Source organism: Mauremys mutica, chromosome 6 (genome assembly GCF_020497125.1).
Source record: "Mauremys mutica isolate MM-2020 ecotype Southern chromosome 6, ASM2049712v1, whole genome shotgun sequence".
Taxonomy (NCBI): domain Eukaryota; kingdom Metazoa; phylum Chordata; order Testudines; family Geoemydidae; genus Mauremys; species Mauremys mutica.
Window position 1 is genome coordinate 9340190 of NC_059077.1, and position 21502 is coordinate 9361691.

The 21502-nt window shown below is 40.1% G+C and overlaps 1 protein-coding gene across 1 annotated transcript in view; it reads left to right on the forward strand.

The window, feature by feature from the left end:
• Window positions 1–21502, forward strand: part of PIK3C3 (phosphatidylinositol 3-kinase catalytic subunit type 3) — a 134991-nt gene that overhangs the window by 39659 nt on the left and 73830 nt on the right. Inside the window, exons 9-16 of the mRNA XM_045021739.1 lie at window positions 1795–1887; window positions 5669–5854; window positions 7291–7445; window positions 9314–9404; window positions 12059–12126; window positions 16658–16763; window positions 17666–17782; window positions 20725–20856. Coding sequence (XP_044877674.1) covers window positions 1795–1887; window positions 5669–5854; window positions 7291–7445; window positions 9314–9404; window positions 12059–12126; window positions 16658–16763; window positions 17666–17782; window positions 20725–20856 — 948 coding nt within the window. The remainder of the gene's footprint in view (window positions 1–1794; window positions 1888–5668; window positions 5855–7290; window positions 7446–9313; window positions 9405–12058; window positions 12127–16657; window positions 16764–17665; window positions 17783–20724; window positions 20857–21502) is intronic.

The following is a 21502-nucleotide window of genomic DNA, read 5'->3' on the forward strand; positions in this document are numbered from 1 at the left end:
GTCTGCTGCTGTCATGGGTGCTCCTGGCTGGCCTCGGTGAGGTTGGCCGGGGGCGCATGGACAAAAATGAGAGTGACTCCCCAGGTCATTCCCTTCTTTAAGTTTTGTCTAAAGGGAGAGTAAGTCCTGCCTAGAATATCAGGCAAGTCTACTAAAGAACCAGAGAGGCAAACAGCCGTTCCGGGTCAGAGCCCCAGCCATCCCGCAGAAATGATGAGCTGCATGCCATTCTAGGGGGTGCCCCTGCAACAACCCCACCCGTTGCTTCCCTCCTCCCCCACCCCTCCTGGGCTACTGTGGCAGTTATCCCCCGATTTGTGTGATGAAGTAATAAAGAATGCATGAAGAAACAACACTGACTTTATTGCCTCTGCAAGCAGAGATAAACGGGGGGTGGGGGAGCGCAGCTTCCAGCTGCTATGATATTTCAGGCAGGACAGAATCTCCAGGAGACAAAGCTTAAAGAAGGGAATGACCGGGAGTCATTCCCATTTTTGCCCAGGCGCTCCCGGCCGACCTCACTGAGGCCAGCCAGGAGCACTCACGGGATGATGATGACGGATACCAGTCATATTGTACCGTCTGCCATCAGAAAGGGAAGGGAATGCTGCTGTGTAGTGCTGCAGCACCGCGTCTGCGAGCAGCATCCAATAGACATATGGTGACATTGGAAAAAAAGGCTAGAAACGATTTTTTTCCCTTTTCTTTCACGGCGGGGCTGACGACATATACCCTGAACCACCTGCGATAATGTTTTTGACCCTTCAGGCATTGGGAGCTCAGCTAAGAATGCAAATAGTTTTCGGAGAGTGCGGGAACTGTGGGATAGCTAGTGTCCTCAGTCCCCCCTCCCTCCCTCCGTGAGGGTCCATTTGATTCTTTGGCTTTCTGTTACACTTGTCTCAGTTCCTTAAGTTTCACGGAGCACTGTGTTGAGTCCCTGTTGTGGCCTCAACACATAGCCTTGGAGATTTTTTCAAATGCTTTGGCATTTCGTCTTTTGGAACGGAATTCTGATAGAACAGATTCATCTCCCTATACAGAGATCAGTTTCAGTATCTCCCGTACGGTCCATGCTGGAGCTCTTTTTTTGATTCTGGGACTGCTTGGTCATCTGTGCTGATTGGCGCTCCACGCTGGGCAAATAGGAAATGAAATTCAAAAGTTTGTGGGGCTTTTCCTGTCTACCTGGCCAGTGCATCCGAGTTCAGATTGCTGTCCAGAGCGGTCACAATGGTGCAATGTAGGATAGCTCCCGGAGGCCAATACTGTGGAATTGTGGCCACACTAACCCTAATCCGAAATGGCAATACCGATTTCAGCGCTACTCCCCTCGTCGGGGAGGAGTACAGATATCGGTATTAAGAGCCCTTTATATCAATATAAAGGGCTTTGTTGTGTGGACGGGTGCAGGGTTAATGCGATTTAACGCTGCTAAATTCAATATAAACTCGCAGTGTAGACCAGGCCAAAGACTTACTACACTCCTGAGTGCAAAGGAATCCATATCACATACTAATTGGCATTTTTGGCAGTCTCAGCAGCAGGGCCAAGGAGTGATAGGTCTATGGATACCCTGATCTCTACGGGTGGTTCATCTAAGATCAGGGTTGAAGAGCATCACTTGTATAGTATGGGGAAATTGTCCATTCTGTTCTGCTTATGGATAGACAAAGGCCTTCATTCTACTATGTGGTCAGTATGGTGTATGACACACTAAATTCTCTCAACTTCTTTACAAGATCAATATGTATAATTTGTATTACAAACTATTATCTGGAAATTTTTTAATAGATCATAGTGAGTTATCCACCAACAAAGCAACTGACATATGAGGAACAGGATCTAGTTTGGAAGTTCAGATACTATCTTACTAATCAAGAAAAGGTAAGGTTAAATGGATTAAATATATACTGGTCACTGTACATTGTTGCTGAGTAATGTATCTTCATGTTTCATTAGTGCAACTGCCTTTTTAAGTGTCTGCCTCTTCAGAGTTGTGAATCTCTGAGCCGACAAAGTATATTTAGTCGAGATATTTTACATTAATGGAACAGCTATGCTGGTAAAGACTAGTGACCATATTTTTTAAATCCTATTGGCCAATACTTTTAAAACTTGTAGCTCAAAATCTCTAGTGAGTTCCTTTAAAATGCTCTTCTGCCAAGCCTGCCAGGATTAATCCACCAAAGAAAATTGTTTAACTTCTGCAAACATAGCACAAATCACAAGCTGCATGCCTTCTAGATAATAGGCTAGGTTACTGGAAAGTGAATTAGAGCTAGATGGTCAAATGATGTCTCCCCCCCACACACACACACAAAAGTGTATTGTTCAGTGATTATTTAATGAATAGTATTGCATTAGCTCTAACTGATATCTTTCTGTTTTGCCTTACATCAGGTCCCAGAAAATTGTAGCTGGACTATGTTAAAATAAGTAACAGTTTAAAATGACCAGTTATTTTAGTGGTAGGTATTCAGCTATAAACCAGGCTGAGGCCGTAGTCTTAACTTGTTTATATTTTTGGGTGACCTCTAGCAAAGGATCTAAATTCCTGATTCAGCAAAGCATTTAAGTATGTGCTTTGCTGAGCTCTCTTCTCCCCATTCAGCTCCATACATTGAGTAATTCTTAACAGCTTGTTGCCGGTACTTTGAGTCTGGCCAGTATTCTGTTAATGACTCTTGACATGAAAAGACTGTTTCAAAAGTAAAAAAAAAGATAGCAGTGTTGTCCTTGGTTTGCCAAATCTCTATAGCTGCCTTGCTGGTTGCTGCCACCCGACACCATCATTTCTCCTTGGGAACAGGCATTTTGTATAATGGAAGAGACAGGTGATTGAGTCAACATTGTCTCATTGAAGTATTTCCCACAGGCCTTTGGGGAAAAGGTGTCCCAGAGATCATGGGATTACTTTTGGAGAAGCTTGCTTGTGGTGGCTTGGGGGGAAACTGATACCTCGGAGGTGACACTGCATACTGCTTGTGTACTGTTATCAAGAACTACCAGAACTAAGTTCCTTCTTTGTGCCTTAAGCAAAGGGTACAATCTAGCACTCAATGTGATCTGGAACATAGGGATATTAAGTAACTGAAAAAGAACATTCTTAGTAGGGCTGTCAAGCAATTAAAAAATGTATCATGATTAATTGTGCAATTAAAAAAATTAATTGCATGATTAATTGTGCTGTTAAACAATAGAATACCAATTTAAAGATTTTGGGATGTTTTCTACATTTTCAAATATATTCATTTCAATTACAATGCAGAATACGAAGTGTGCAGTGCTCACTTTATATTTTTGATTACAAATATTAGCACTGTAAAAAACAAAATAAATAGTATTTTTCAATTCACCTAATACAAGTGCTGTAGTGCGATCTCTTTATCATGAAAGTTGAACTTAGAAATGCAGAATTATGTACAAAAAACCCTGCATTCAAAAATAAAGCAATGTAAAACTTTAGAGCCTAGAGGTACTTCTTGTTCAGCCAGTCGCTCAGACAAACAAGTTTGTTTACATTTGCAGGCAATAATGCTGCCTACAACTTCTTTACAATGTCACCTGAAAGCGAGAACAGGCATTTACATGGCATTGTTGCAGCTGAGTTTGTTTTTTTTAATAAGTAAAAAGTGATTTTATTAAATACAGAAAGTAGGATTTAAGTGGTTCCAAGTAGTAAAAGCCAGAACAAAGTAAGTCACCAAGCAAAATAAAATAAAATGCCCAAATCCATGTCTTGCAAGATATTTTCATGCCAGATGTGCTAAAGATTCATATATCCCTTCATGCTTCAACTACCATTCCAGAGGACATGCATCCATGCTGATGATGGATTCTGCTCGATAATGATCCAAAGCAGTGTGGACCAATGCATGTTCATATTCATCATCTGAGTCAGATGCCACCAACAGAATGGTTGATTTTCTTTTTTGGTGATTCGGGTTGTGTAGTTTCTGCATCAGAGTGTTGCTCTTTTAAGACTTCTGAAAGCATGCCCCGCATCTCGTCCCTCTCAGACTTTGGAAGGCAGTTCAGATTCTTAAACCTTGGGTTTAGTGATGTAGCTGTCTTTAGAAATTGGATATTGGAATCTTCTTTGTGTTTTGTCAAATCTGCAGTGAAAGTGTTTTGTCAAATCTGCAGTGAAAGTGTTTTGTCAAATCTGCAGTGAAAGTGTTTTTAAATGAAACAACATATTCTGGGTTGTCATCCGAGACTACCATAACACAAAATATATGGCAGAATGCGGGTAAAACCAAGGAGCCAGGAGACATACAATTCTTCTCCTCAGAGTTCAGTCACAAATTTAATTAACACATTTTTTTTAAACAAGCATCACTAACATGGAAGTATGTCCTCTGGAATGGTGTTTGACGCATGAAGAGGCATATGAATGTTTAGCATATCTGGCATGTAATTACCTTGCAATGCTGGCTACAAAAGTTCCACGTGAACGCCTGTTCTCACTTTCAGGTGAAATTGTAAATAAGAAGTGGGCAGCATTATTACCCATAAATGTAAAGAAACTTGTTTTGTCTGAGTGATTGGCTGAACAAGAAGTAGGGCTGAGTGGACTTATAGGCTCTGCAGTTTTACATTCTTTTGTTATGGATTGCAGTTATATAACAAAAATATATATACATTTGTAAGTTGCACTTTCACAATAGAGATTGCACTACAGTACTTGTATGATGTGAACTGAAAAATACTATTTCTTTTGTCATTTTTACAATGCAGATATTTGTAATCAAAAGTAATATAGAGTGAGCAGTGTACACTTTGTATTCTGTGTTGCAATTGAAATCAATTTATTTGAAAATGTAGAAAAACATCCAAAAATATTTAATAAATTTCAATTGGTATTCTATTGTTTAACTGCGATTAATCATGATTAATTTTTTTCAGTTAATCACATGAGTTAGCTGCGATTAATCAACAGCCCTAATTATTAGTATTCTAGATAACAGTAAGGCTGATATATTAAAAAAGCAAACAATTGTTTTTTCATTCAAGTTGCAGTATCAAGCAGAAAGAGAGGTCTATTTAACATAACAACAAGACCTGTAAAACCTTGCAAAGGTTTTCCCCTGACAAACTCCCCCATGATTGATGCAGATTTTAAGGGTTTATTTTCCCCTTTGGTGTGCTTGTAAACCCCATAGTCTCTAGTGATAACTGAGTGCATTAATTGGGAGGAGAATAAATTGTGAATTTGAGATTGCTGCTACAGAAGATGTAATTCTCTTGCACTGTAGCACTTTAATCTAACTTCAGAGGACCTTACAAAAAATGAAGAATTAATCCTCACAACACCCCCACAAAGTAGGCGAGAATTATCACCCCATTTTATAGATTTGGGGGCAATAATGCATAGTCAGATTAAGTTCTTTGGTCAATATCATACAGCAAGTCAGTAGCATAACTGGGAATAGAACACAGATCTGATTCACACTGGTGTGTGGTCACTCAAGTTTAGTTGTCCAGAATATTGCCATTCACTTCAATTGTGTTCCCCCAGTTTATGCTATTATAATTGCAGTAAGAATCCGGCCGTATGTCTTGTCTTGACTTACACTAAAATATCTAACTCTTTAAATATTCCAGTTCATTGATTTCTGTAATTGCTTAGGAATCGTCAGTTTTTCTCATCTTCTTTGTTTAGGCTTTGACAAAGTTCTTGAAATGTGTCAACTGGGACCTACCCCAGGAGGCAAAGCAGGCACTGGAGTTACTGGGGAAATGGAAGCCAATGGATGTAGAAGATTCTCTGGAACTGTTGTCATCTCATTTCACCAATCCAACAGTACGGCGGTATGCTGTTGCCAGGTTGCAGCAGGCAGATGATGAGGTATTAAAGGACTCTATTGTTCCGTGTGTGTACTTTACTTTCACCTATGAGAAAATCAAAGGACCTAAAGTAGTACACGGAGAAATGTACAGTTTCCATAATGTTTGCTACTACCTGAATATTTATTACCTTTTATAGAAAGGTAATTATGAAAGATAATAAAAGGTTGACTGTGAAGCTGTTCAATGTATGTTTCCATTTTTAGAGAGAATAAAACTTCTAGCTTTATTAAGCAAAACTCACAAAGCAAATCAATACTCTGTATTAGATGTCTTCAGCCATGCAGACTGAAACAATCATATTTTCTCCCCACAACCCAAGAGATCAGTTTTGATGCTAACCTGTTCACTTCAAAATTAACTGCTCCATTGTTGAATAGTAAACCAGATACTTTTAGCAATCTGTTTTGTAAATAGCAGGTATGTCCTGACATTGCATTCCTTTGAGGAAGAAGGCACAGAAAGATATTCTGTTAGCTAGAAATGAGATAAAACATTTGAGATAGAGGGGGATTTCTTTTTGAAAACCCATGTAAAAACACTCATTAAGTGGTGGAAACTTAATGGAATCTAATCTTTTATCTAGGTTTTAATATTCATATTACATCTGCCTCCTGTTTTTATAATAGGGAATTTTATGCACTCATGATAGTGCCTTCTGGATGCATAACACATTTTCTTAAAAGCAGCCCATAAAACTGACCAGCTCACAATAGGGAACACTAATTGCCCCCTAGTTAGCACCCCACCCACAGTAAGACTGACTGCCTCAGTCATACCCCCCATAATATTCTTGACCAAAAAGACATTCCTTGCACCATGCACTGAAGATCATGAAACAGGTTCTGGTAGACCATCAGAGGGGGGAAATTCCTTAGGTGGTAATTAATTAAAAACCCTGTCTTAAGAATTCAAATCTAGGGACTGTTATTGCTTTGTTGGTTTTAGCTTTTATGATGGTGCATAAGGGAAGAGGCAGCATTAGATAGCCACGTCCCAGGCTCTGTCCAACTTTTACAGATGGAAGTCAAACACATTAAAGTGAATAGTTTAACCAATTTTCATTAAATAAGACCAATATGGCTACATTAAATGGATAGTGGAAGTTGATTACAATAAGGTATGAGGAAGACTAACACTAGCCACTCTAAAACAGAAATATACACCCTGAGATGTGTATTTAAATTGCTAATATGGCTTTTTAATAATGAAAACAGTGCAAGAAATAGAAACTTCCTGTGTGCCAAGTTATATTCACGGCCACTCTTTCTACCCTCCACTAGCCATTACTCAGTTCCTGCTTCCATTTCTTTACTGATCACTAAACCCTGATTTAGGTTTGTGAATAAATGATGTAATTCTCAAAAGTGCTGAGCATCCAACAGCTCATTTCTCAATGTATCTTTTTTTTCTCCCTCTGTATTACCTCCTTCCAAGGATTTGTTGATGTACCTGTTGCAGTTGGTCCAGGCCTTGAAATATGAAAATTTTGATGACATAAAGAATGGATTAGAGCCAAATAAGAGGGACAGTCAGGGTTCAATGTCCGAGAGTATGGCATCATCAGGAACGAATGCTGCAGAAATAGACAGGTAAGGTGCTTTTGCTTCGAGAAGGAAAGAAACAAGGAATATTGGCATCAGCAGTAAAATACTGATTCTCTCTTGCAGGCATGCTGCAGTTTTGTCACTGGCATATACTAAGTTTATATTGCAAGGTTGCTACTCTTGCTTTATTTATGAGACCTTCATGATGCTTCCAGTCACTACCATGTTGAAGACTTAAAGCTCTGAGGCTGCTATGCGGTCATTTTGGTTGAAAGTCTCATATTGCCATTCCTGAGACATTAAAGTAATTGTTTGGTTCTTTGACTTTAAATCTAGCTTGTAATTGAACTGGGCAATTTTTGGTAGAAAAAGTTTCTTTTGGAAATAGGTTGGGTTTGCTTAAAATATGTATGTGGCTGGCTAGCAAGAACCCAGTCATCTGAGGGTATCTAGCACAAAATTTTGTGTTGTGATGATACTTGGTCTAAAAATTTAAGTTTGCAAAGGTCCTGGATACCCATTTGTTATGAAAACAGAAATAGAAGGCAAGGAAGTACTGAGGCCTGTGAATGCCTGTTCCCTGCAATACAGGAAAATTACTGTGAGATTATTCATCACATATGATATTTTCTTAGTCCTTCACAGAAGGACAGCCTCTGTTGCCCAAGATCCCTACCTAGTTGCCCTAGAGAAAAAGCCTTTCTTTAAATATATCATCCACCAAGATTTTTCACTCCTGCATTTCAACTCCTTAGACACACAGAACTCCCTAAGCTCCTGAAATACTTTAGTCCTTAGAGCAGTAGTATTGGGTGGAGCATGAGGTAGTCCCATTGCCAGCAGTCATGCACAAGCCTCTAAGTTTAAATCATGCACATTAAATCTTCCAATTGGTTCCATCTTGACTGTAGTTGCCAAAGCAGGTCCTCACAGGTGTGCTTGTCCAGTTGCTGCTCCAATCCTTATATCTCAACTGATATAAAGCATTGTCAGGTATCCCTCACAGCGTTCCTGCCCTTCCAGCCAGATTCAAGTTGTTAAATGCTTAAGCCCAATTCTCTTGGAGTTATATTTTCAAAAGCACCAAAGGAACTTAAGTGCCCAAGTCACTTTTGAAAATGGGACTGAAGCTTCTAAGTGTTAGATGACTTAGATGTTTTTGAAAACTTTATCTATGGCACTTAGTGCCTGTGCTTAAGGTACCTTGTAGTCATTTCAGTACTAACGTAAGCATTTAAATTCAGTGATTCTTTTTGATATCCTACTCTTGAGAGGGTGTTTTCAGAGCCCCAAAGGAGGAAGGAAGGCAGACCACTTCCCTGGCTTCAAATAATCTGTGTGGCAGAGCAGTGTCACTGAAAGGCTAAAATCTACTGCCTCAGACTAAAACCAGGTGCAGACTAAAATCAGATTTGCTTGCAAATATCTCACAATGCACTGGGAACATGAAGAATGCATCTCACCTCTTCCGGTGAGATTGACATGAATTTGATTTGAGGCCAGCCCTGTAATGCTTTGAAAGGAAGTCCCTCAAAGCAAAAACCTGAGCTGATCAAGACTCCATGTTGATGATGTGGCCTGCTCCTAATAGGCATAGTGAGAGAGATTTACCACTGAAGCACCTTACACCATCTTCCTTGAAACAGGCTCTGATCATTCACATGCTTGAAGTTTTCATGCTTAATTCTTTTTACAACCACATTATAACTAAGCTTAGATTTTCTGGAGGAATTAACGTTGCCACTATTGTTAGCTGTCGAGCCTATTTGGCTAATTGGGAAACCTACAACAATGGAGTACCATCTAGTTAATATCCATTGCAAATGGAATGTACACAATTGTATTTTTTTTACTGTTAATGTGATCCCAAATCCTAACTGTAAAACACGTGGTTTTATTTCTTTACTTTACAGTTCCCAGATCATAGCGAGTCCCCTTCCTCCTGTATCCTCCCCACCTCCTACTTCTAAAACAAAGGAGTCTGCAGAGAGTGAAAACCTTGAAGTAAGTAAAACATGTTAGAGTTATTAACTAAGAAGTATCCAACATGATAACTGAATGGGTATTTGTTTTATAGTGGTCTTTATCCCATAGAATTTGACTAATAAGCTAAATATAAGAAGTTCACTAAACTTGTTATGATGTTTAACTCTTCCTGAAAGTACATTGTTGCATAGTCCAAAAGGCAAGAATTTAGTTTTTACTCTTGCCCTGGGAACATAAATATGTTAAGAAGAAATGTTCAAGTGAACTAAATATAAAGATTACTTTATTAAGAAAATACTGATGTTTTTTCTTAATGTTTATATCTAAGTTGTTTATGAATGCAGTCACACTAATAGTAATAGGTTAATGTTGCATTATGTATATTTCTGTTAAGCACAAAGATCAGTATCTTTTGGTAAAGATAAAAATGAATGTAGAAAAACATAGTGAGCATATAATATTACATTCAAGGTAACTTGAATGTGCCTACATATATTCTAATTAGTGTGTATATATTCATTTTATACATATCTTTTATCTATATAGCACACACATCAAAAACTGTGCACTCCTGGACCAGATCCTCAACTGGTATGAATGGCCTAACTCCATTGATGTCAGCATTACTATCCTAATTTACACCAGTAGAAGATTTGGCCCTTCTCTTTGTAGTAGATGTTGGATAAAGATGGGGAGATGAACTGATGACTGAACTGAAGCCAGTATAACTGTCTGGTGTATTATTAGTCTGAGAGCATTCACCTTGCTACACTCAAAGACCGTGCAGTTTACTTCCTGGGGTTTAGTTTTAGTCACAAAATAAATCCCAAATGAAGCAAGACAAAATTCAGCCCAAGCCTTTTCTTGGGGTTGGCTGCTGCCATAGTTCATCAGAGGGCTGCTCAGCCCTGACTTTTGGTCCTCTCTAGCGAGCTGCTCTGACCTTTTGCATCCAGGTGGGTAATCAGCTACCTTCCAACAGCGAGTCACCAGACACCACTTAGGTAGTGATCATGCTAGAAAATGTGAACAAGATACGATAGTTAGATACATATTACCCGATTCTTGCATTTCCCGGTCTAAGGCTGGAGATGTGCAAAATTTCACATGTAAAATGTATAATTAAAGAACATTATTTGCTTTTGTCTTTTGATGTATTGGTAGACTTAATGAATGTTAGTGGACATTTAATTTCTGTATAACATAACTTAATGTGATTTAAAAAAAAAAGTTAATTTCCTATTTAATTTTTAATTTGGGGTAGATCACACTTAGTTTTTTGACCAAACAAACAAATAGGCTTCACCAAAGGCTACTTTCGGTGACTCTTGAGGAACAGTTTTCTCTGTAGCTTCATGTCTGTCTACAGTCCTCATGCTTCTGTAGTTTCTGTATAGTAGAATGGTATGTTACCAGTTACAGTAGAACCTCACAGTTATGGGCACCTTGGGAATGGAGGTTGTTCGTAACTCTGAAATGTCCATAACTATGAACAAAGCACAGTTCAGGCTCCTGCTCCAGCAGGCTAGGCTGTAGCACAGGGGTGAGCAAACTACAGCCCGGGGGCCACATCTGGCCCTTCAGACATTGTAATCCGGCCCTCGAGCTCCTGCCGGGGAGTGGGGTCCGGGGTTTGTCCCACTCCACATGTGCCATGGTTCCGCGTGGCTCCCAGAAGCAGCAGCATATCCGCCCCCCCCGCCCCTCCAGTTCCTAGGCATAGGGGCATATGGGACTCCGCACACTGCCCCCGTCCCAAGCACTGCCCCCTCAACTCCCATTGGCCAGCAACCACGGCCAATGGGAGTTGCAGGGGCGGCGCCTGAGGACAGGGCTGCGCGCAGAGCCACCTGTCCGTGCCTCTGCATAGGAGCCGGAGGAGGGACATGCTGCTGTTTCCGGGAGCTGCTTGAGGTAAGCGCTGCCTGGAACCTGCCTAGACCCCTCCAGCGCCCCAATCCCCTGCCCCAGCCCTGATCCCACTCCACCCTCCGAACCCCTTGGTCCCACCCTCCTGCACCCCAGAACCCTCACCCCCTCCCGTACCATAACAGCCAATTTCGTGAGCATTAATGGGCCACCATACAATTTCCATACCCAGATGTGGCCCTCGGCCAAAAGTTTGCCCACCCCTGCTCTAGCAGAAGCTCCCTCCTCAGCCCTGGCAGCTTCCTTGCAGGCAGCTTCTTTCCCTGGGTTGGACTGAGTTTTTAATTCCCTCCCCCTCCCAGTTGGGGGAAAGAGGGTGAAAACATCTCGTTCCGCTCCTGGATGGGGCAGGAGGGGTGAAAACAGCCCCTCCCCGTCCTGGCCGGGGGAGGGGGAGCGGTGAAAGTGGCACCGAACCCAGTGCTGCTCCTGCTCTGCTGGTTCCATCTGCCTGGGCTGGCAGCGCCAACGTCTTCACCTCCTAGCTGTAAGTGGCTGCCCCATGGCTGGGATGGGGACAGGCAGCCCGGATGTGCCTACCTTTAAGATACAATACAGACACAGAGTACTTGGGGTTTTTGTTTTGTTTTTGGGGGTGGGGGGGGGGGAGGTCTCTGCTGCTGCCTGATTGGTTATTTCTGGTTTCACTTGGTGTCCAGTTGACTGGTCAGTCTGTAACTCTGGTGTTCGTAGCTTTTGAGGTTGTATTGTATAACTTCTTTACTCTTTTTAATCTATTCCAGCAAGACCTTTGCACTTTCTTGATATCCCGAGCCTGCAAGAATTCCACACTGGCTAACTACTTATACTGGTATGTCAAAACTTACTTTGTATTATTTGTATTAGGGTCCCCACATTTGACATCAGGGTCCAGCTGTGCAAGGAGCTATAGAGACATAGAATAAAAGATAGTCCTTGCCCTGTGGAACTTAATATCTAAATTTGAGATGCAATAATGTGTTAAAATAAACAAAAGAAGGGATGAGGATTACACAGTGTGCAGTTGCATAGGGTAACTAGTTTAAGGATGGCAGTCACTAGCTTTATACAATAACGTGTAAGCATACGTCTCTAGATAAAGTGAGTGCATTATATTTGCATTAATGCAGTGATCAAAAAATAAAATTTTAAATTCTAACTTTATGGTCTACAAGTGTCATTCAATTGGAAGAAAAAAATGTAATTCAGTTTTGGATTGTTATGATTTTTTGTCTCTTTCCCCCTTATGAATGACCTAGAGTTGTGACACCTTGTCCAGATGATTGTTTTGCACTTAAATCACTGCACTAAGAATGTACCCCTTGTAAACGTCCGCTGTTGGGGTTCGCCCCTCTCTAGGGCGGCTGGGAGCCAGGCCGCCTCCCTACATGAGTCCAGTGCACCGGTGTATTAGCCTGGTGGGGCAGCGAACAGCCAGGAGCTCAGGCCCTCAGGCAGGGGCTGAGCAAACAGTTCAGTAAGTTAAGCCCAGGCTCCTGGGCCTGAGCGTCGGGGTGAGGGGGAGACTGCCACCCGTGAGTGGGGTGGCAGGGGGGACGCAGGCCCGCCCACTCCTCTGCCTCCCAGCCCGGGGCCCTAACAGCGGCAGGCAGCCTGCTGCTGTGTCGGTGGGGATCCTGGCCGCAACACACTGACATTGGCTCTGGGTGTGCTGCAGCCAGACTAGGGTCGGCTGCCCCCGGGCTACTTCCGACCTCCTCCTCTACCGGTACCTCTGTCTCAGCGACGTCTTCCACAGCGTCCCACACCATGGGCTCCTCGGGATACTGAGCGAGGGGTAAACTGGGCAGCTCCTCGGGGTCCCTTTGTACCGGTCGGCTTAGGGGCTCTTCCAGCGTCTGGTCGGCGTCCAGTCCCCGCGGGTATGGCCAGTCCTCGGGTCGGTCGCAGGCGGCAGGAGTCTCTCCAGCGGGAGCTAGGGCATCAGCATCTGGCCTTTCCGGGGGCCAGGCCGCTTCCGAGCCCTGGGGCCGGGCTTTTATACTTCCTGCCCTGCGCCTTGACCTCTGAGGGCCAGGCGCAGGCTCCAGTGACTCCGTCCACTTTGGCGTCTGTAAGGGCTCGTCTCTCTCTGGGGCAGCTGGGAGCCAGGTCGCCTCACTACACCATGTTTTATAATTCTGTATGTCATTGATTGAAAATGGTTATAAGAAGTTTGCTGTAACTAATACTAATATGCTGTGAATAGAACATAATAGTTGGAAATGAAAGGGGTGAATTAAAATACACTGTCCAAAATGATGTGCCAAAATTTTGACTTATTCTGACAGTGCTACCAGTTGTAAGTCCATCCTAGCTAAATATATCCTTGTCTTCCCTCTCGCATACAATATTTACATTTAAAAATATAAATCAAACAGAAGCATGATTTACTACAACACATGGTGAGCATGACAGCATACACTCTTTTTCTTTGTCATAGCCTAGATTGTTTGTTTAAACTAAAAATATAATGGACTCCTTTTCTGAAGGTAAGGAACTACAAGTGTTATTACTGGGAATAGACATTAAATATTTGGTCTGGTCAAACATTCTTACTTATTTAAGTCGAAATAACTTAGTCTAGCTTCACTCGCTTAAATGTGTGGTTCATTTCACAGTCATTACTGAAGCTTTTGCGTTTTGCCAATTACATAAAACCCCAAATCTTTTCATACATACAAGATTGTATGCAGTTTGTATCACTAGAGAATACAAGTACATTGCATTCTGAAACTTGGAACAAACTTTCTTCTTCCTAACTCATTCAGTCAACAGGCTGTCAAGCTCTCTCAAAACACTCTTGCTTTCTGACCGCAAAATCAGCTAATTTATTCTTTCTTTTCCTTTCAGACATCTCAATTTCTCAGTGACAAAATCAAAATGTCACAGCTACAGTTTGATCTGGCATAGCCATAAATCCTTTTGGCTGCTGATCAGTTACATTTTTCAGCTAACCAGACGCAGCATGAGCTTAAAACAATCAATAGAAAAATTCAGTAATCCTTGAAACTCAGGCATCACAGTCCTATTACTGTGATGCTAGAATCATTCCTGTACTTTTTCACTTTTGTGCATAGATGACTAAAACTGTTTCTTGTGCATGCATCATCTACTGATCTACTGAGGCATATATCATCAGGCCTTTGGGCCTGCCTCTCAAGAAGTTAGAGATACCATGTAGTACTTTCCTTTGCAAAGAAAGATGAGATAAAGGCACATTTTAATGAATTTCTTTGCATTTTTCCTTTTCCCCTTTGCTTGTTGAGTACATAATCTTTGAAAATACACACGAGAAGCTGTCAGACTTCATTTCCTCTGTAGTAAGATCTAAATTTGTAGCCTTAAAAAAGGCTATCCCACTAGCAATCACTGCTGCAAGAGTAAGAGAGCTTTGGAAATGGCTTCTGGTTAGCTGTAGGATTTATTAAGATTATAGCCCTTTTGAAACCCAGGAATTTATCTGGATACTGAATGTATTTCAAATTTTGTTATGAATTTGTAAATTAGTTTAGCACACAAGCTTGATGGAAAATTCGCTTGATGTAGCGAGCTCTTGAATCAATTTGAAGAGACAGCCCACGACAGCAGATTATCTAATGGATTGTGCAGTTTCCTGTAGTTAATTTTCTACATCGAGAAGAGACCGTTTTGATTAGTTCTTCTATGGCTACCAAATTTCGATATCCCTATCTACTCAAAACATGCTCTTTGATCTAGAAATGTAGCTAGGTCATACAATCCTCTGCACATTGTCCTTCATATCCATGTGCACCTTTGTCAACTTTCACATAGTTTTGTCTTGGGAATGGAATTGTAGCTCCATTTTTGAATCGGCTCGTTGTCACCTCCTTTCATCTCCCATGCTGTTAAATTAATTTATTTCTCTTTGGGGTGCCTGACACATTGCTTAATTTGTGCCAGGGCTTGCTGGGGTTGAGCCCTGACGCCGCTAGGCTTGGTAGTTCATAGCCCCGGCACCTCTGGGCTTGCTGTATCAGTTCTGAATGTAAAAAAATTGCTTGAACCCTGGCACCTCTTTCATTACAAACTAAGCAATGACTTGACAGTAGTTGTCCCAGCATATAACCAGTTTCAGTGATCTAAAATAGAAACAAAGTATATGTTGCATAAGGCAGGTAGAAACATAATTGTTAAGCAGAGCGTAAAATCAGCTAGACTTAATATTAGGACAAGTGTAGTTAGCTCGGCTCTCAGATTTATTCATTTGGTTTAATTTGTAATCAACATTCTTATCAGCACTCATCAAACTTGCTATGGGCTCTCACAGTATTTAAAAACCCAGTTATCCAATTGGTGGTAAAAATATTCTGCTCATGGACCTCAAAACACTTAATGGTGTCAGAGGAGGTATTCCATTGAGCCTGTATAGTGCCTAACATGTTGGAGCTCCAGTCCTGGGGCACCACCATAAAGTAAACAGAAAGGTAACTGTCACAGCGTGGGTGGAATTAGTCCATAACGTCTGTGAAGACTGATTAGGTTCACTACGTTTGTACAGTCACTTGACTTAATCCAAACCAAGCATTAGAAATTGTTATTTATTCATTTGGATATTAAATAGCCCTGCCTAGAATACGCACAGTTGTATGTATTGTGCTATACTGTGTCTCGGAGGATAGAAGGGGGATAATTGACAAACTGCCTGTTTTGGTTGGCATTACTTTATCGTGTATAAGTGAAATTACATTTCTATGCTGCATATGAAATAAGGGCAATTAGAGTAAGAACCACACATAATTTACCAAAATAAGGCATCAGATCAAAAATGATTGTAAAATATTGTTCTCTTCTTTGGCTGAGGCCTCTAGTCTGGTAGGTCCTTTTAAAAATGAACAGTAACTTTTTTGCAAAGCCATGCTCTGTGATCCTCCCCAATTACAGATGGAACATGCAGTGACAATGCATTGGGCGGGGGAGGCAGGAATGGGGGTTCAGGAGGGTGTTTGAATTGCCATTTTGTAGCCCTCAGATTAGGAATGGGTAATAGAGCAGTGAGAATGGTAGAACACTCCTGTCAATGAGTGGTAGGACAAATTATTAGTGTAGATGGATATGCAGTGGGGCAGAGGTGTGCGTCTGGGATACCCGTCCGTACCTGCTCTGGTTGAGTGCTATCACTCATGTCTTAAGTGAAAGTAAATCTCAAGTGTTTCAAGTAGTCCGTATATCAGTGGAAAGACCCAGGGTGGACTTTCCTGAAGGTTGAGGTTTTGCCCTGAATCAAGTACAAATTAGTTTTGCTGTAATTGCAGATCTTTATTACACGGCTGTAGTATTGCACAGGTAAGTGATTTGTATCGCAGAAGGACAACCTAACCGAGATTGTTTTTGTGTTAAAGGTATGTAATAGTGGAATGTGAAGACCAAGACACTCAGCAGAGGGATCCAAAGACTCATGAAATGTACCTAAATGTGATGAGACGGTTTAGTCAAGCTCTATTAAAGGTAACCCATCCCTTAGGTAATGAAAGATTAAGCAGTTTGCAGGTGTTTGCTTTCTTTAAAAAGACACTAGTTTCCTACGATCCCATGCCATAAGCATTACAGTCTGCCAAGCCCCTACTTCTCCCTGGAATTAATTTGATCTGCTGTAAATGATGTAATTTTAGTTCAAAATAAATGAATGCAACTATTAAGGAAAGTGTTTGTTTCCCTTTCTCTTTTTGTTGCTTTTCCGATAAACTGTAAACTGACTTTTCGTATCATGTTTGCCTCTAGACCCCCTTGCATCTGGCAGTGAACGTCTGATATTTGGGGGGGATATTTGGCCCTGCTTGACAAACTTGAGGTTGGATCACTAGCCTTTGCTGACTCAAGAAGCAGTGCCAATTTGTCTGTCAGCAGTAGAGGGTGCTGATGTAGTGAAAAAAGGTCCTTCTCCTGAGCTATAGTTCATAACTTCTGGCATATATGTACAGAGTTGGCTGGCTGTAAGTCTAACAGTCAGGTATCTTTCATTGCATTTTACTTCACATCTCATTAATGCTTCTTCAAGGTTTTTATGTGACTCATGTAGTACAAAGGCGTATTTCACATGTGAGAATCTTCATGAAACTTACTTTTTTCCCCCTGTGAATTAGTTTGTCATGCATGAATGTTCACCACTCAAATTATTATTGTTGATGTAAATTGAAGTGCACTGAAAGGTCAGATAACTGATTGCCAGCTACAGAAATTTTGATTACATTTTACAGAAAATACTGTGCTTTGAATGAACTCTGAAATGAAAGATAATTGATCTTTTTTATTAACTTGGGAAATCTAGCTAGACTAAGAATAAATGTACAAATTTCAGATGCAATTATGGAACAAAGACCTAATTTTCTGTTTCTTTTTCATTCACATAGGGTGATAAGTCTGTCAGGGTTATGCGTTCTTTGCTGGCAGCGCAGCAGACATTTGTAGATCGACTGGTTCATCTAATGAAGGCAGTGCAGCGTGAAAGTGGGAATCGTAAAAAAAAGGTAAATGCAGGAATAAAAACTTTGTGTTTAAAATTTCAGAGTAGGAGTGTTAGTTTTTACTGGAAACTTTTGATGTTAAGTTGTGCAGGAAGATGCATTGAATTTTTCTAACGTCTTATTTAAGTAAGCATGTATGTTAATATGCAGTGTATGTTTTGTTCAGCGTGAAGTATTTCAGCTCTTTTGGTGTTTTTTACCCTGAGCTATTCTACTTCCGTTTGTTTTGGTTTCTTTGGTCACCTTTTTGGACACACATATGGAAGACTAACATTTCTGGGAAATCTTTTCTCAAAGATGCTTTTTGATCAATTTATTTTTTTTCTTTAATTTATACAAATATAACTGTCTTAAGAACATAAGAACATAACATCTTATGTTCTTATGTCTTGTACCCTCTGGAAGGTATATCCAGAATAGTGCTTTGGCTCTATGGGTACATTGATTTAGTTGGGGATTGGTAGATGTACACGCACTAGCTTCTGCTTGAACTAGTGCCTAAAACCAGCGAGGTCACGGCAGCTGCCCCTGTCTCTGGGTGTGTACTTGTGTAGCTTATGTTTTGAGTTTTTTAGACAGGATTTTTTACGACTTTCTCAGCTATGAATTGTTGTATATTTACTATGTCAGTAGTTTATCTATTTTTCCCCTTTCACCCTTTGGTGAGGGGAGTTAGAAACCAATGGTGGTTTTCTGTATTATACTTATGATTCTTGATTTTATTAGTCTTTTTGTTCCTGTGTTTTTGAGATATTTGACTGTATGCCATGTTCATTCTGTTCATTTTATCTTTGTTACTGCTTGTGTCCTTCAATCGCATTAATACCAGTTTCGCCGCCACCTCCTTTCTCCTCCACAATGTTGTGCTCAACATTTCATTTCCTTAGTGTATGACCCATTTTCCATAGCATGTACTAAATTACTTTTTAATACTGATTCGTTTCTGAGATTTTCATATACATTTACATGGAAAAGTATAGCAGCAGCAAGACACTGGACACCACTATAATCCTAAATACTAATATAGATTGAGACATATAGACTTCATAATCTGATTTTAGATTTATTGTTAGATCTTGTGCTATCATCTCCTTTTTAATCCACCTGAGAATCTGGATAAAAAACAGAATCTTGCTTAGAAAAAAAACAAACTTTGCATCGTAGCTGAGCTTTCAGAGATTGTGGATACACATTGAAAATGTCTGAACTTTATTACAAATATTAGCTGAAGAGCTTGATACTATAAGTTCCAATCTCTGTAATTTTTTTTAAGTTCTAAGTGTTTATGGTGTGTGAGTTAAAATGACCAAAAACAAAACAAAAACTCCTTTTGAATATGTTCATTGGTTCTTTATACCAATATTCAACAAGGAACTTTAGTCTTCTTTGAGGTCAGTGGCTCCTTTCTAGATTCATTAGCTTATCCATTTTCTTTCTATCTCTCTACCTATCTCTCTATCTATCCGCAATGTTTATCCAGAAAATGGAATATATTTAGTTATGCTTTGTGTGATTGTATCTATAATACATGAAGGGGAAAATACATTATGAAAATTGGGTAATATGCATATGTTCTTGAAACTATATCTGTTCTGCATTTAAAACAAAACAAAAAAAAAACCTCTGTGCTTCTGGCCCCTAATCTATCCTACACATAAACCAGAGACAAACACTTGTAAGATGCATCGTATGTAGTAATTGCCGATATATTTCTGTATAACTCAAACTGGCCTCTGCAAATATGCCCAGGGGTGTTTGAGCTAATATAGTGGCCCTAGGCCCTTCTTTGCCTCTGACTGGCATTAAAATCAGTGGAATCTGCTGCATCTGTCTTCACTTCATGTCTATTCTGTGCATGGTTGGCAGGAGGAAATAGGGCAGCTGTTGAGCATTTGGTGCATAAGTTATTTATTATATAGGATATTAGGTACATAGTTCTGACTGAATTGCAGTTTTAAAAATGTGTGCAGTATTGGCTATTTTAAAATATAGTAGATTCAATATTATAAATGTAGGGCCAGTTCCCACAGTGAGATTGTCGCAGGCTGTTACCAGCATGAGTGAACCCATTGAAATCAGCAGGGCTCCATACAGGTGCAGGGCCCCATCTGTAAAATTGCAAGTGCAGGATCATATCCGACAGCAGTGAGACTCAGATTGCGGCTCGCTAATGCGTTTTCTGTGGCTCTTTGAAGCACATGATATAAAACACTGTGTGATTTAATTATTAACTAATCTATGTTATTTATCAGGATGCTTTTATTATGTTGTTAATCAATTAGGTTATCAACTTGCACTAACCTATTAACTTGTTTGCTGTGAGAATGATATATATATGTGTGTGTGTGTGTGTGTGTATATATGTATATTTAATATAAATTAAATATTTCCCCCGTCATACGGTTTTAAATATGAATAGTTCTATAGTAACTGAAACAAAGTAGTGTGAATTCTATGGCTCTTTTGGGTAATGTTGATCGCTAATTTTCTCTTGAACCACTGAGATCTGAGTATCACTGTCCTAGAGCATGAGCAGACCTTGCACAGGAGAACTAAAGACCTCTATTAATGTGGAAAACTAACACCCTTTCATAGGGGCATGTAGCCAATTTACAAAAATATAAAGAAATTAGAAGGTTAATATCATTGACACATCTAAACCTGCATGTATTTATATAACTGGGTATAGAATATCTGATTACTTCGACTGTTCTGCAATTTCACATTTGTACTAAAGATAGCTGTTACGTTACTTTGAAGGCATAAAGTGTTTTATATATGCTATATTATATGGATATACATCTACTCTTTTGTTACTGCACATTTTTATACCCAACTATATAAATATTTCTGTAAAGGTTGTTCTCATGCTTTTCCATCTATGTTTCTTTTAAACTCGATTTACATTTTCATCTAATTGAACTTTTGGGTTTTTGCTCTTTTAGAATGAGAGGCTACAGGCATTACTTGCAGACAATGAGAAGATGAATTTATCAGATGTGGAACTTATTCCACTTCCTTTAGAGCCTCAGGTGAAAATCAGAGGAATAATCCCAGAGACAGCTACACTGTTTAAGGTAAATGGGAGAGATCTTCCATTGAATAAGTGAGTTATAATAAAACCTTAATTTTTGAAATATTAACAAACGTTACCTTGAAAAACTACTTGTTGTTAAATTTGTCAAATAAACTTTGTGCTCTTTAAATTGAGAGGCTAATATCACTGAATTTAGTGGGACAAGTGCATGATCAAAATATTTGTACCTGAGTGCAGCCAATGTTTAAATGGCATTTTGGTCTAAAAGACTGTATCCTCTACTCTTTCCTTATGAAATGCTGAGTGTGCGCGCATACTAATTGGCCACAATACTGTACGCACTGGAGTTGATGTAGAGAGATGGTCTTTACATTTTGTTCGGAGCAAGGTGAGATCCATGAACATTTTGATATCCAGACAGGACTTCTCAATCTGAGGGCTAGCTACTAAGAGATCAGAGCCAGCACAGCAATAGTCCACCATCCATTCTATATGATTCATTAAAAATCCATGATCAGCAGAGTCAAACCTTGCAGACAGAATGTCTGTTTGTTATGAACTGGGTGCATGTGGTAGTAATAGTGGTGATGCACAAATGGGTGCATAACTTGTATCTGCCAAAATGCTGCCCAAATCACAAAGATGTTCATCATTCTACAATCTTCCAGCACCTCCCCACCTCTGTC